At 51.7% G+C, this 12,167-nt stretch overlaps 4 protein-coding genes across 4 annotated transcripts; 2 read left to right on the top strand and 2 right to left on the bottom strand.

Moving 5' to 3' along the window:
- Positions 1-267: 267 nt before the first annotated feature.
- BJX68DRAFT_264243 (uncharacterized protein) lies at positions 268-1,409 on the bottom strand (the record flags this gene model as incomplete). Its single annotated transcript, XM_071044922.1, has 5 exons — positions 268-527; positions 584-773; positions 836-1,084; positions 1,110-1,311; positions 1,366-1,409. The coding sequence occupies 5 exons, from the start codon at positions 1,407-1,409 to the stop codon at positions 268-270; spliced, it is 945 nt and encodes a 314-aa protein (XP_070901751.1).
- Positions 1,410-2,012: 603 nt separating this feature from the next.
- Positions 2,013-3,104, top strand: BJX68DRAFT_22142 (P-loop containing nucleoside triphosphate hydrolase protein). Its single transcript, XM_071037923.1, has 5 exons — positions 2,013-2,177; positions 2,235-2,327; positions 2,378-2,519; positions 2,597-2,817; positions 2,880-3,104. Exons 1-5 carry the CDS (start codon positions 2,118-2,120, stop codon positions 2,940-2,942), a joined length of 579 nt encoding a protein of 192 aa, XP_070901750.1. The 5' UTR covers positions 2,013-2,117; the 3' UTR covers positions 2,943-3,104.
- Positions 3,105-3,446: 342 nt separating this feature from the next.
- On the bottom strand, positions 3,447-4,158 carry BJX68DRAFT_253728 (60S ribosomal eL27 domain-containing protein; the record flags this gene model as incomplete). The annotated part of the gene is made up of 3 exons (XM_071042761.1): positions 3,447-3,830; positions 4,030-4,085; positions 4,152-4,158. The coding sequence occupies 3 exons, from the start codon at positions 4,156-4,158 to the stop codon at positions 3,447-3,449; spliced, it is 447 nt and encodes a 148-aa protein (XP_070901749.1).
- Positions 4,159-4,610: 452 nt separating this feature from the next.
- Positions 4,611-12,099, top strand: BJX68DRAFT_231491 (uncharacterized protein). The gene has a single exon (XM_071039349.1). It carries the CDS (start codon positions 5,074-5,076, stop codon positions 11,794-11,796), a length of 6,723 nt encoding a protein of 2,240 aa, XP_070901748.1. The 5' UTR covers positions 4,611-5,073; the 3' UTR covers positions 11,797-12,099.
- Positions 12,100-12,167: the final 68 nt, after the last annotated feature.

The following is a 12,167-nucleotide window of genomic DNA, read 5'->3' as shown; positions in this document are numbered from 1 at the left end:
TATGAGCAAAGCCCATTCTTCATCTGTCCAGTAGACTGAAATTTCTTTGGTACGAACATTGATAACAAGCATTGTATACAGCCATCCAAGATGGGCACTTGAATCTACCAACAAGAGGCGAATGGCATCGTATTCGCATGTACTCCAACAAGTGTACCTCATGCACATTATGCCCACACCCTGGGGAAGCCGTCCCTAAACACAGAGCAATTATGTAGTCAGTGATTGTCGACGATTTTAGAGAGAAGATCGTTTTGATCGAGGAAATCAGACCAAGTCTGTAAAGACAAGCCAGGGATCTAGACCATACCGCGTTTTGGTAGACTTTGTATCTTTATTGGCGGGTACACTTACTTCATTAGCTTGCACACATTCACTCCTTGCATAGACGTTTCCCCGCTCTTCAAAAATCATGAGCTGCTCCGTAAAGTCCAAGGCCACATCGGACGCCATGTTATAACAGGACTCGAGGAGCTTCTTGAATTCTTCCGCGCTAGTTTTGCGGTATTGGGTGGGTATGTTATACTCTAGAGCACGGTTTAGTTTTTGATTCGGGAAAAATGGATAAGGTCACGGTATGTACGTTTCTTTATGGCAGAGAGCTTCTCTGCTTCGGACAGAGCCTGCGAGTAGAATGCGATCGTTTTGGTAAAGTAGGTTGACCCCGCCTCAAGGATTGCACGCACAAGGACACCCGTATTGGCAATGGATACGTTTGGCATCACTGTCGCTGGACTATGCGGGAATGCAAGAGTGTAGGTTCTCAATGCGTCCTGAATCAAGCGTTGTGTCAATCAACCATAGACTGAGTTAAGAGGCGCAGCTAAAGGCTTACCCATGTAGAAAAATACATCCCTGGAAGATCCACACAGTTCTCGAAATGATTCGGAAACAGGATCGCCGCCGTCTTCGCCCACAAATCCAGGTGCTCATGCTGGATATACTCCGTTACTAGACTCTTACTCTTCCAGTGATGCACGTTCATGAACCGGCCACCGGAGAGCTTCACGGGATCGGGGAGAGTGCTCCAGATAAAGTGCTCCGGAGATTCGATTTGCGCCGCAGCTTCGACGATTGCCTTTCCCTAAGCGAGCTCATCAGTGGCTGACTGCTTCTGCTAGAAGTCGGCCAGTGCATAAATAATGTGCGCCTTTGAATGCGGCTGCGAGCTTCTCCTGGCCATCATTTAGGTCGGCTTGTCGAGGCCCATTGCGATGACGGATTGAGTGGCGGGTTTGCTTGGGTTGCGAGTTAGGGCTCGGATCGGTAGGCATTGGGGTACTGGAGGGGTTCGCGGACGACGGCACCACCCTATGTTTGTTAGTGTATGGGTTGATATGAGAGGACTTGAAGCTGACGACAAACCTGGGCAACGGTAGCACCAATAATGACGATGGTTGGGGAGGCATGATTTGTGTTTTTCTTGCCGATGGAAGAAGCTCTTGTATAGCGCTCGGATTGTCTCTGGATAAGAATGAGAATGTGAATGCGTCCTCAATTTCAGAGACTGAACCGCGCATTATATATTCGTTCACTGACGACATGATCAGTTCGAACGACTCCTGGAAGGGTTTGTAATCGGGGGTGGGCCGTCCTTCAACTCATGTTGCTCCATCATGATAGTTTCGCGAGTCAATAATAAACCTCATACAATCCATGTATATTTAAAGAGCCGTCACAAGACGATCCCTCATTTCTCATTTCTCAGTTATTGAGAGAACTGTATTTGAGAGATATTCTTCCGATGACATCCGGCAATTCGCCCACAGGAGACAGGTTGTTCATGGCTTACAAGGTGTACACCTCGGGGATAACTTACCTAGTTATCGCAGATCTTTTGTAAAGTTGGGGGATGAATCAGGATACAAAGACCACAAAGTCCTGGGTCGATTTGAGAGAAAAACCGAAGAAACAACAGACAGTATCTTTGACTAGGTAGTATTTCTGCCTTGAGTTGCTCAATGAAGATGATTCGAGCAGCTTGGTTCTTGTTTACTCCATAGTGTGCTCGTATCCCAGCCGCTAATGGCGATGATCATCGACCAGTGCTATAAATCATCAAGTTTCTTACTGTTACCCAGTTTCAGTGCGGCAAACATCACATCCACACACTCGCCATGTCGAACTCTCCGCGAAGGCTGAAGATTGTCATGTTTGGTGATGATCGCGTCGGCAAAGTGAGCATACCCCGTCCTCAGACATCGAGGATTACTAACAGACGACATCATGGATAGTCAGCTTTTTTGCAGAGATATGCACGTCGTGAGTTCTTAGCTGAATATAGCCCATTCCATCAACCAAAATTCTACACGATAGCCATCGAATTCGTGAGATGCCCCTGTCCATGAGCAATGACCGCATCACTCAAAGTCAACAGAACAACGCCCTCGTCACATTCGACATATGGGACATACCACCTGGCATCCCCAGCGACGACCTCACTCGCGACAGCGATGGGGCAATCCTTATGTTTGACCTCCAGAGACCGAGCACTTATGAAAGTATTCCTCGATATTACAGTACGTATCCTACTAACAGCCCTACCTCACACGCTAGATAGAATCCGGTGGTACAACTAACACGCGACCTCCCAAAGCCAACATGCTCCCCGTCTTCAGCTGCAAAGACAGACTCCCAATCCCTGTGGTGATCTGCGGGAACAAGGTCGACTATATTGAGCGAAAAGTCAAGCCGCCGCAGATCACGTACCACCGGGAGAAGGGATTGCAGTATTATGACTTCTCGGTCAAGTCTTTGTACAACTTTGAGAAGCCGTTGCTGTTTCTTGCGAGGAGAATATTGGGGGAGCCGGAGTTGGTGAGTGCCTCGAATATCAGAATTATTCGTATTGCGAGAGTTGACTAAGGCAAAACATGTAGGAGTATGCGATGGTGCCGGATGTGGGCGAACAACTTGAGCGGGAGAGACGTGGGGAACAGTAGCCTTAGGTTGCTGGGATGGTTAGATGTCAGTTGCGATTCATAATCAGTTTTGTTGATCTGGGGTATGCGAGAAATGGCCAGTGTAGGGAAGCATCTACGGAGGCAGTGGTATGTGAGTGCATTTCCGCATTTCAAACCCGTCGACTTAAACCTGTGTTCAGGAGGGGGAGGTCGTCACGTGGTGTTGCCGGTAGATTAGATGACTTTTTCGGAGATCAAGACAAGATGACGATGCAAGAAAAGCGAAAGGACGCTTAGAAGAAGAAATTGTTCGTTTTTCCATTCATTACGGACGCCGGGTCTGGGTGGCATCCTGCATATAAATGCTCAAGTCCTTGACTTGCACACCGATACATCCCAATTCTTCCTCCAGCTATGGTATATTTCCTTCAAATCCCATGCTCATGAACCGGACGTACTCGATGCTTTTTCCAATTGCCTCATCTAAGAACCGTGCGCGCTCAAACGACATAACGCCCCAGAATTGCCCCGTTTAGAAACCTATCACACTGTCAGCACACGCCTAACCCATATATCGTCGTGCAACATACGCAGAGGAGTGAAGAACCACCGGTTCTTGCCGCTGGTGTATCGGTCCTCGAGAGCCTTCTTGACGGTCTTCTTGGCATCCTCGCGCTGGGAAACTTCCTTGAAGGTATCGGCGGAGACAACACCCTTGAGACCCTCGAGCTCGAGAGTGTAACGGGTGGGCATCAGGTGGTTGTAGTTGACGACCTTGATGAAGGGCTTGATGCGGCTGCGCTTCTCGACGGTCTTCTTACCCATGCGGCGGGTGACCTTGAGGGGGTAGCGCTCGATACCGGCGACGATGGCGTAGGAGAAGGGGTGAGCCTTGGAGCCAGTGTCCTGAGGCTGGACAATGACGACCTGTAGATTCGCAAACAATCCTCGTCAGCATATCCCACACGCAATGGCCAAGCGCATTTCCCAAGTCTCTCGATTCTTTCATTCGCTCGCAGTCCTCCCAGCGTTCAGGCCTCTTGAGTCGTCGATCGATTCTCCAGTATCCCTCTCCTCTCCAGCGCATTTCCCTCCGCAAAAACGATGGACGGGTGTCTTGTCGTACCTTCTTACCGGCGTAACGGCCACGGGTGATGATGGCCACACGGCCCACTTTCATGACTATCGCGACATTCCTATCAGCTGGGATCGAAGACAATGATTCATTCGCGAGGGTGAGCAACTAACACTTCATTGTGCGAGTCCGGTGAGCGGCAGGTCGATGGGGTTGTTGTCGATATGCTGCGGTCGAAGATTGAGGTTCTCCGCGCCAACGTTCTTTTTTCGCTTGAAAGAGGGTTCAGGGCAAAATTCGTTTGTGTGCCACACGTCCATTGGGCAACTTACCGATGACTGGGAGCTAATCCAGAGACGGGCAATTTCTCCAAGAGGACTAGTGCAGTGGGCTGCTCGGCGTCCGGAAAAACCTGCGTTATCTATCCGCTGGTCGGTCGCGGGCGGTGAGACTTCTCGTCATCGGTCGCGGACTGTTTACATGACAACGGCAGCACCTCCCGTTGCTATGGAGGCAGCTCAGATGTGGTCGCCGCAGATTGGGCCGGTCTGTGATTGATGCCCCATGAGCTACCAATATCTGGCTGTGTTCCAACTCCACTGAGCCTGTTGTCCCGATCGACCAGCGGCTGTTGAGCACCTGCTAACTCCTACTTAATTCACGAGGAACTCGTCTCCAGACCCAGAACCTGCTCTTTCCACCCCGGTCTTCGGTCGTACCGTCGCATTCCGCTCTGCCATCCTCCTCCTCCTCCTCCTGATTATTGTTTCTCATAGCAAGCGCACCTGTTTTATCTTGCAATTGTTTCTTGTTTCCCCCAGTCCTATACCCTTTGATTTTGTCTGGGGTGCACTTGTTATTGTTCATTGTTTTGACGATTGATACGCCTTTACGACCTTATCCTCGACAATCATTCCTCATTCCCCTCTACATTCCAGCCCAATTGCCTTTGGCCAATCCTCACTGTGTGAAGTGTTTGCAAAGGCATCTGTAAGTCGATCTAGGAACATTCAGATTTCACTATGTCTTCGCATAATCGAGAGGCCTCCCGCGATCGGGAGCTAGTCCTCCACAGGCATCAAACCGTCCCCATGTATGTTTTCGGCATCCCTTATACAAAGCATGGCGCCGATGAAACTGACTCTCAAATCGTTAAAACAAAGGTGGGACAGTTCTGACCCAGAGCGAGCACCACCACCGCTGCCATTGAACCCTGGCTCCACGAGCCCTCTCACGAAATCAAATGTCTCGCCCGGCATCCAAGCAGTGGCTGCGAACTTTACAGAGAAGTTGCGCGAAAACTCGCCGAGTCCCTACACCACAAACCCTATGACGCCCAAGTCACCAGAAAAGTCCCTCATCAAGGGCCAATTCCACAAGCGCATGCAGTCTCTGCAAAACACAGACACCCGCTCAGAGTTCCTCAACTACCTCGAAAGCAGATCACCCGAGCGAGCTTCGCGCGTATCATTCTCGGACCACAGCTCAAGGCAGCCCGAAAAGGCTGTCGTAAAGGCTGGAAGCCCCCCGGCAGACCATGAGAACCAGGAGCACGAGACTCCAAATTTTCTTATCTCTAACCGCTACCTCTCCAGGCCGATCTTCGGTGAAAGTACCCCTCCCTCTGCCACGATGCTGGCTCTGCAGAACATGCAATTGCCGCCTGAGAATGAGCCGCAAACACGAGCGACGGAGCCCGAGCCCTCTTTAGAGTCGAAACGCTCTCATTCGTTTAGCCTCGAGGCGCTGTCTAGTCAGATCCTCAGTCTTACAGACATTGCCAGCGGCCTGCAACGAGAGATGGCACAGCTGAGTCGAAGAAGCAAAGATAACGCCACCGACCTGGTCAGCCTGAAAGCCGCCACTAATGCGCGAGATGAAGATATCCGAAAAAGCCTTCGTGACCTATCCTCGAACTTAGCGTCCAAGTTCTTGGACGGTGAGGCTGCCACAAGGTGGGATATCAGTGCTCTCCTGGGTTCTGAAAGTGGTATTAACCAGACGGAATCGGATAGTTCTCCGAACTCGAAGAAGAGTTACTCTGTCCCAAGAATGCAGAGCCCCAGTCCTTTTATTGCTGCCATGGAGCGCGAGTTTTGCGCTTCGCCCGGCCCCATTTCTGACGGATCCGCCAGTATCGCCTTGCTAGAGAAGGTTCTGCGTGAGATGGCCACAAAGGAAGGACAGGAGAAGTTGCTGGAGCTTGTGAACGAACTCAAGGCTCGACCGACGTCTGACGATTCCAGCAAACACATTGACACCACGATGACGAAAATGCTCGAAGAGATCCTGAATATCGTGAAACAGGACTCGAGTAACAAGGCTCTGGTTCGCTCGACAGCGAACCCGGATATAAACGTCGCCTCCACCAGGTCCCTCGACCCTGAACAAGTGTATGCTCCCGATATGGACGTACTCCACTCAACCCAAGCTCGCGCCGTCGAGCGTTCTGCAGGGCAGAAAGACCTACGCATTACCGAAGAGATGCTGGACATCCTGAAGCGAGTGAGGAGCAGCGTCATTGAAGGTGGTGGCATGACAAACGAGGTGAAGGCTTTGGTACGGGAGCTCCGTGGTGAGGTCTTGGGAATGGGCAGAAACCTGGCTCGAAAACTAGAAGACGTGGAGCTTACTCGCGCTATCGAGCATACGCCAAAAGCGCCTGGGACAGAAGAGATCGCCCATATCATTGACGACAGCCTTCAGGAACTCCGTGGTCAACTGACCGCGATAATGAACGACAATAAGCAACACTCCTCTGCGCTCACCGAATTTAGGGCTGCAATGGGTAGCGCCGAGCTCTACTCCATCGTGAAGAAGGCACTAGATCATTATGGTATGTCTCAACCGGATGGCGCTCGAATGCAAAAGGATGATATCCTAGAAGCAGTGAGAGAAGCCTGGGAGACCTATAAACCCGAGATCGAGCTGCAGAACTTTGGACTGGAGCGCGATGAGATTCTCGAATGTCTGACGGAGGGCTTGAAAGCCTATCAGCCACAGCACGAACAGGCTGCTACCTACGACCAAGTTCTGGCAGCCATTCAGGCCGGAATTCAACAGTTTGAGCTTCCTCCATCGATCACGAAAAATGAGATCGTCCACACTATACAGGAATGTCTTGAGGCATCTCAGCCTCGGTCGTTTGATGGCGAGCAGCTTGCTGCTGTGCGGGACGAAATCGTTGACGCAGTCACGAAATCTTTTGAAGCTTCTGAGCCTCGGACCCTCGACGGGGAGCAGCTTGCTGCGGTTCGAGACGAAATCGTTGATGGGGTGACGAGGTCTCTTGAGGCTTCTGAGCCTCGAACCCTCGATGGGGAGCAGCTAGCTGCCGTCAGGGACGATATTGTTCACGCAATCACGCAGTCCCTCGAAGCTCAGCCGCGATCAATCGACCAAGAGCAGTTGGCTGCTGTCCGGGATGAGATTATCCAGGCAGTTAGTCAGTCTTTCGAAGCTTCCCAACCTCGATCCTTTGACCAGGACCAGCTGGCTGCCGTCCGGGACGAGATTCTCCATGCAGTCACCGAATCCATGACTTCTCAAAGTGCCTTGACCAGGGATAGCTTTGACTCGGGCCTTGGGCGGGACGAGATCTTGAGTGCGGTGTCTGATGGAATTGAAGCGCACATGCTCGCGGCCAAGGAGCTCGAGAATCCACAAATCACAAAAGACGACATCGCCAACGTGATCAATGAAGCATTTCTCTCTCAACAATCGGCTCTTACTACCAATGTTCAGCCACCAACTATTTCTCGCGACGACATTCTTGCCGCTATCGCCGAAGGACTTGAGAGTTCAAACTCTATGCCTCGAGAGATCGAACTCAACAAGGACGACCTGATGGAAGCCATTACTGCTGGCCTCGGCGAAGTAACAGCCAATGCGAACCAGGGCCTAGGAGACCAGATCCTCCAGCGACTCCAAGACCAGCTCGATGGGCTGAGGGAGGAGCTGAAGCAGCCACCTTCCGAAAAGGAAACCGACACTGAGCAAATCCTCAACACTATCAAGGACAGTATAGCCTTTGTGCGCCAAGACGTGGAAGGGCTTGCCGCGACTGCGTCAGAGGCATCCGGGAAGCATGAAATCTTGGATACCGTCAAGGAAGGATTCCGTCTCCTTCAGGCCGATCTGGAGCGAACAATTACTGAGACTGCCATTGCCCATCGCTCTGGAGGCAACCCAGACACGCCCGAGCTCCTCGATGCCATGGAAAGGGAATTCGAACATTTGCGTCAAACCATGAGCTCATTACTCATTCGGAGCAATGCGTCGTCAGAAAAGGAGGAAATCATCGATGCTATCCGTGACATGTCAGCGAACCATACGCCGACAATTGATAGCGAAAGTATCGCCAAGATCATCCAACAGGAGTTTGAAAACCACCGGGAATCTCTCACTATGAGCATCGTGCCTTCAGAGCCGAAGGCCGAGCAAGAAGACACCAAGAAGGAAGAGATCAGCAAAGAAGACATTATCGCTGCCGTTCAAGCAGCGCTGGAAGCCTTCTACGAGGAGAACAACCGGTCAAAGGACTGTGGAGAAAACTGCTTCTCCACATCAGAGTTCACAGATACATTCCATGATGGCATTGGTATCGTAAGGGAAGACATTGCAAAGCTCTTGGAGCGACCTGCTCCTGCTGGATTTGACGCTTCTGAACTTCTCGAAACGCTCAAAGAGGGGCTTGGCAGCTTGAAGACAGAAGTGGAATTGCTACGACAATCTCAGAATGAGTCGGAGGAAAGCTCCACTTCTCGAGGACAGGAGTTGATGCTTGCCAATGAGTCGACCACCACGAATACCGATCTTGAGAACCTCAAAACTCTCATTTCACAGATTCAGGTCAAAGTCGATGCTATCGAATCTGCTCCACGCGCCCCGGACCTCCCTGAGGATCTCCTCAAGAAGGAGCACATGGATGAGATTCTCCTCGGACTGAGCGACCTTCAGACCTCTGTAGCCGGGATCGTCGCCCGCGAGAACCCTGCGGAGGAAACGTCACCAACGGCCAAGAAGGAGGACACCGATGCCATCGAAACATTGCTCAGAAACACAAAGTCGCAGCTTGACGAGATGGTCTTCCCCGCCCCGGATGAGATTGCTCGAGCAGAGCAATTGGGAAGTCTCGAGGAGATTGTCAAAGAGACAAAGGATGTTGTGACTGAGCTTTACGGCCGCATGGATGCAGAATGCCCGACCAAGGCTGATATCGGCACCCTGGAAACGCTCATGAAGGATATGTGGATCGCCCTCGATGAGTCCAAAGGCAAAGAAGCCAAGGAAGAAGGCGAGACCGATACTGAGAAACTGGTCAAGTCAGACTTGCAGACAGTCGAAGCTATGATTTTCGAGGTCAAAACTCAGATTGACGAGCTAAAACTTCCCGATGTCGAAACTCTTCCCACGAAAACTGAAATTCAGGACATCGCTGCTCTTATGACCGAGTTCAAGGAGAAGGTCGAAGCTGACCACGAGCTGACTGGTCAAGGGTTCGAAGCACGAAAGATCGAACACGCCGGCTTGGCCGAAAAGATTGACGAAGCTAGGAGCGTCGTGGAAGGACTCGGCGATGAGCTCAAGAGCAAACTCGATGGAAGCCATGAAGGACTATCAGAGCTCAAACAGCTGTTGGAGGGCCTCGCAACCTCTGCGGAGAGCTTCACCACCGTCGAAAATGTCAATGAGCTTACTGAGCTCATCAATCGCGAGTTTGAGCGTGCACGCGGTGAGCAGGATGCGACCAAACTTGAGAAAGAGGAGCGAGACGCTGCTGTTCTTGTCAAGCACGATGAGACCAAGGCAGCTATTCTCGTTGAGCTTGGTGCAAAGATCGATGAGAAGGTGGGTGAAGTCATGGCCAAATATGACGAGGCCCAGTCGGTGATGGAGTCCAAGTTCTCTGAAGCAGCGGAGCGAGGGAGCGAGAATCTAGAGGCAGTGACGAGTACGAGAGCCCTGGCTGAAGACATCAAGCTCGTCATTGGCTCCATGGGCGACACTGTCAACGAAACATGCGAGAAGATGAGCGCTGATGCAAAGACTTTCTTCGAGAAAGTCGACGTTTCTTACAACAAAATGGAGGAAATGCACAACGAAGTCAAATCACAGCAGGAGCTGGCTCGGTCTGATGTTGAGCGAGCTGCCGCTACCACTGAACGTGTCGAAGCCAGGCTGCATGAATTCCACCCTCAGGTCTTGGAGTCCATCCAAGAAATCCTCTCCATCGTCGGCCAGCACTACAACCACTCCCAGCAAACCGCGCAAGACATCAAGATGGATCTTGCCGTGCTTCCTAGTGCCACTGAAAAGATGCTGGCACTCCCAGCCCCAGAACCGGAGAAATATGACGACAGCCAGGTCCACGAAAAACTCAACAATCTCTTGGAACATACCAAAGGTACTCAAGTGCAGGATGCGCTCAATGTTCTCATCGAGCGGGTTACCAATGACCAAGTGCATGAAAAGCTCGATCAGCTGCTCAGCCAGACTTCAAGCACCAATGGACAGGTGTACGAGAAGCTGAATGAGCTACTCGACCAAGCCACGAGCTCCCAGGGCCCCATACACGAGAAACTCGACACTCTCATTGATCATGCTACGAACACAGAGAACTCTGTTAACCAGATGATGAAGCTCGATGAAATGCACAAGGATATCATGGAGACGTCCCGCAAGATGAACGAGATGCTCGTGGCTCAATCCGCCCTTGTGGCGGACGAGAATGAACGCAGGCGCAAGGAGGCGGAAGAAGCTGCCGTGGCTCTTGAACGACGAACTGCCCAAAGAGAGCAGATCGAGGCAGAGATTCTTAACCTCAAGGACGAAAAGGACTCGCTGCTGTCAATGATTCAGAGACTCAAGTCTGAAAAGGATGAGCTTGCGGCCCAGAACGCCAAGCTCAACAAGGAAGTCTCTGGTCTGGAGATGGCCCTCGAATTGCGGCACGAGGAGATGCAGGTCATGGAAGAGCGCGCCGATTCCCTGGAGAAACGAATCTTGGAAGGGGTACTTGACCATGCTCGCACCGTTCTTCTCAACCGCCCCAACAGTGCCCAAGGCCTGGCCATGAAGAGGGTTCGCAACCCCCGTGCCCGCAACATGAGCGCTTCGAGTACTGCAGGCACAAGTACAGCCAAAGACACTCGAAGCATCCTGGGCAGCAGCGTTGGCCTGGCACTGAAGAAGCGTGCCTCGCAAGCTGGTTCCACCAACGCACCAGCAGCGAGCAAGGAAAGGAGAATCCTCAGCCTTAGTCACGTTACAGGGAACCGTGGACTCGCCGACAGGCAATCAGGCGCAACCGGCGGTCTCACGAACCTGAAGCGAAGTCAATCAGTCAAGTCCAACTTCTCCTACCGCAAGGCGTCATGGGGAGGCAGAAGTTCAGTGGCCAACAAGGAAAACGAAGTGTTTGCGGAGGAAGAGGAGAACCAGAGTGGAGAAGAGAGCGACACTGGTACGGAGCGAAGGACTAGCTACACAGGAACCTACGCGGACAGCATGACTTACGGCCCAGGGAGCGTCATCTCCACGAACCGGCAAGTGAGTAACGCCAGCGCTGCCAGCACCACGAGTGGGCTTGTCCAAGAATCCGTGGTGAATGATGTCGACAAGGAGGGCGAAGCAGAGGAGAAGGCCGAGAACGAGCCCTTGGAGGCTGAAGAGGCTCAAGAAGCGAAGACAGCCGACCTTGTCGACGATCCGAAATCGCTTGAAGCGCTCTTGGACGAAGAGTCATCAAAGATGGTGCTGTATGCACCAACCAGCGACAGCGGACTCGGCACCGAGATCACGAGCACAGTGGGCTGATGACGACCTGACCATCCCCCGTTTATGACTTTTTTTAGCGACCGCATGCCGATTGAAAATGACTCTCACGATACACCACTCGCGCCGCTCTGTTTATAGCTGAATCTTCGGTCTGCCTCGTAGTTTGGATTTGGCGAAGCAAGGTTTCTTTTCTTTGTATTTTCCTTTGTTACATATTTACGAAAGTTTTCCTGCATCCCGAGTTGTTTTGATCTCGGATGAACGTACATGTTGTTTTATGATTAGTTATTAGATGTAAATGAACAAGCCATTCTTCCAAATCGCCTTGTGCCACTTCCCCACACTTGTAGCCCTAGTACGGAGTACAACATGGTCCGAGGTCGCCCCTGCCCAGCGCCAAAGGTACTTTC

The sequence above is a fragment of the Aspergillus pseudodeflectus genome (assembly GCF_044049435.1).
Source record: "Aspergillus pseudodeflectus strain CBS 756.74 chromosome Unknown BJX68scaffold_10, whole genome shotgun sequence".
NCBI classification, from domain to species: Eukaryota; Fungi; Ascomycota; class Eurotiomycetes; order Eurotiales; family Aspergillaceae; genus Aspergillus; species Aspergillus pseudodeflectus.
Note: the sequence above shows the minus strand (reverse complement) of the source record. Positions and strands in the feature narration are given on the sequence as shown.

Excerpts from the sequence above, each read along its gene's own strand:
- BJX68DRAFT_231491 (XM_071039349.1), top strand. The coding sequence starts at position 5,074 with ATGTTTTCGGCATCCCTTATACAAAGCATGGCGCCGATGAAACTGACT.
- BJX68DRAFT_22142 (XM_071037923.1), top strand. The coding sequence starts at position 2,118 with ATGTCGAACTCTCCGCGAAGGCTGAAGATTGTCATGTTTGGTGATGAT. Across the intron at positions 2,178-2,234 it reads GTGATGATCGCGTCGGCAAA|TCAGCTTTTTTGCAGAGATA; the intron begins GTGAGCATACCC and ends CATCATGGATAG. Across the intron at positions 2,520-2,596 it reads AAGTATTCCTCGATATTACA|CCAACATGCTCCCCGTCTTC; the intron begins GTACGTATCCTA and ends GACCTCCCAAAG.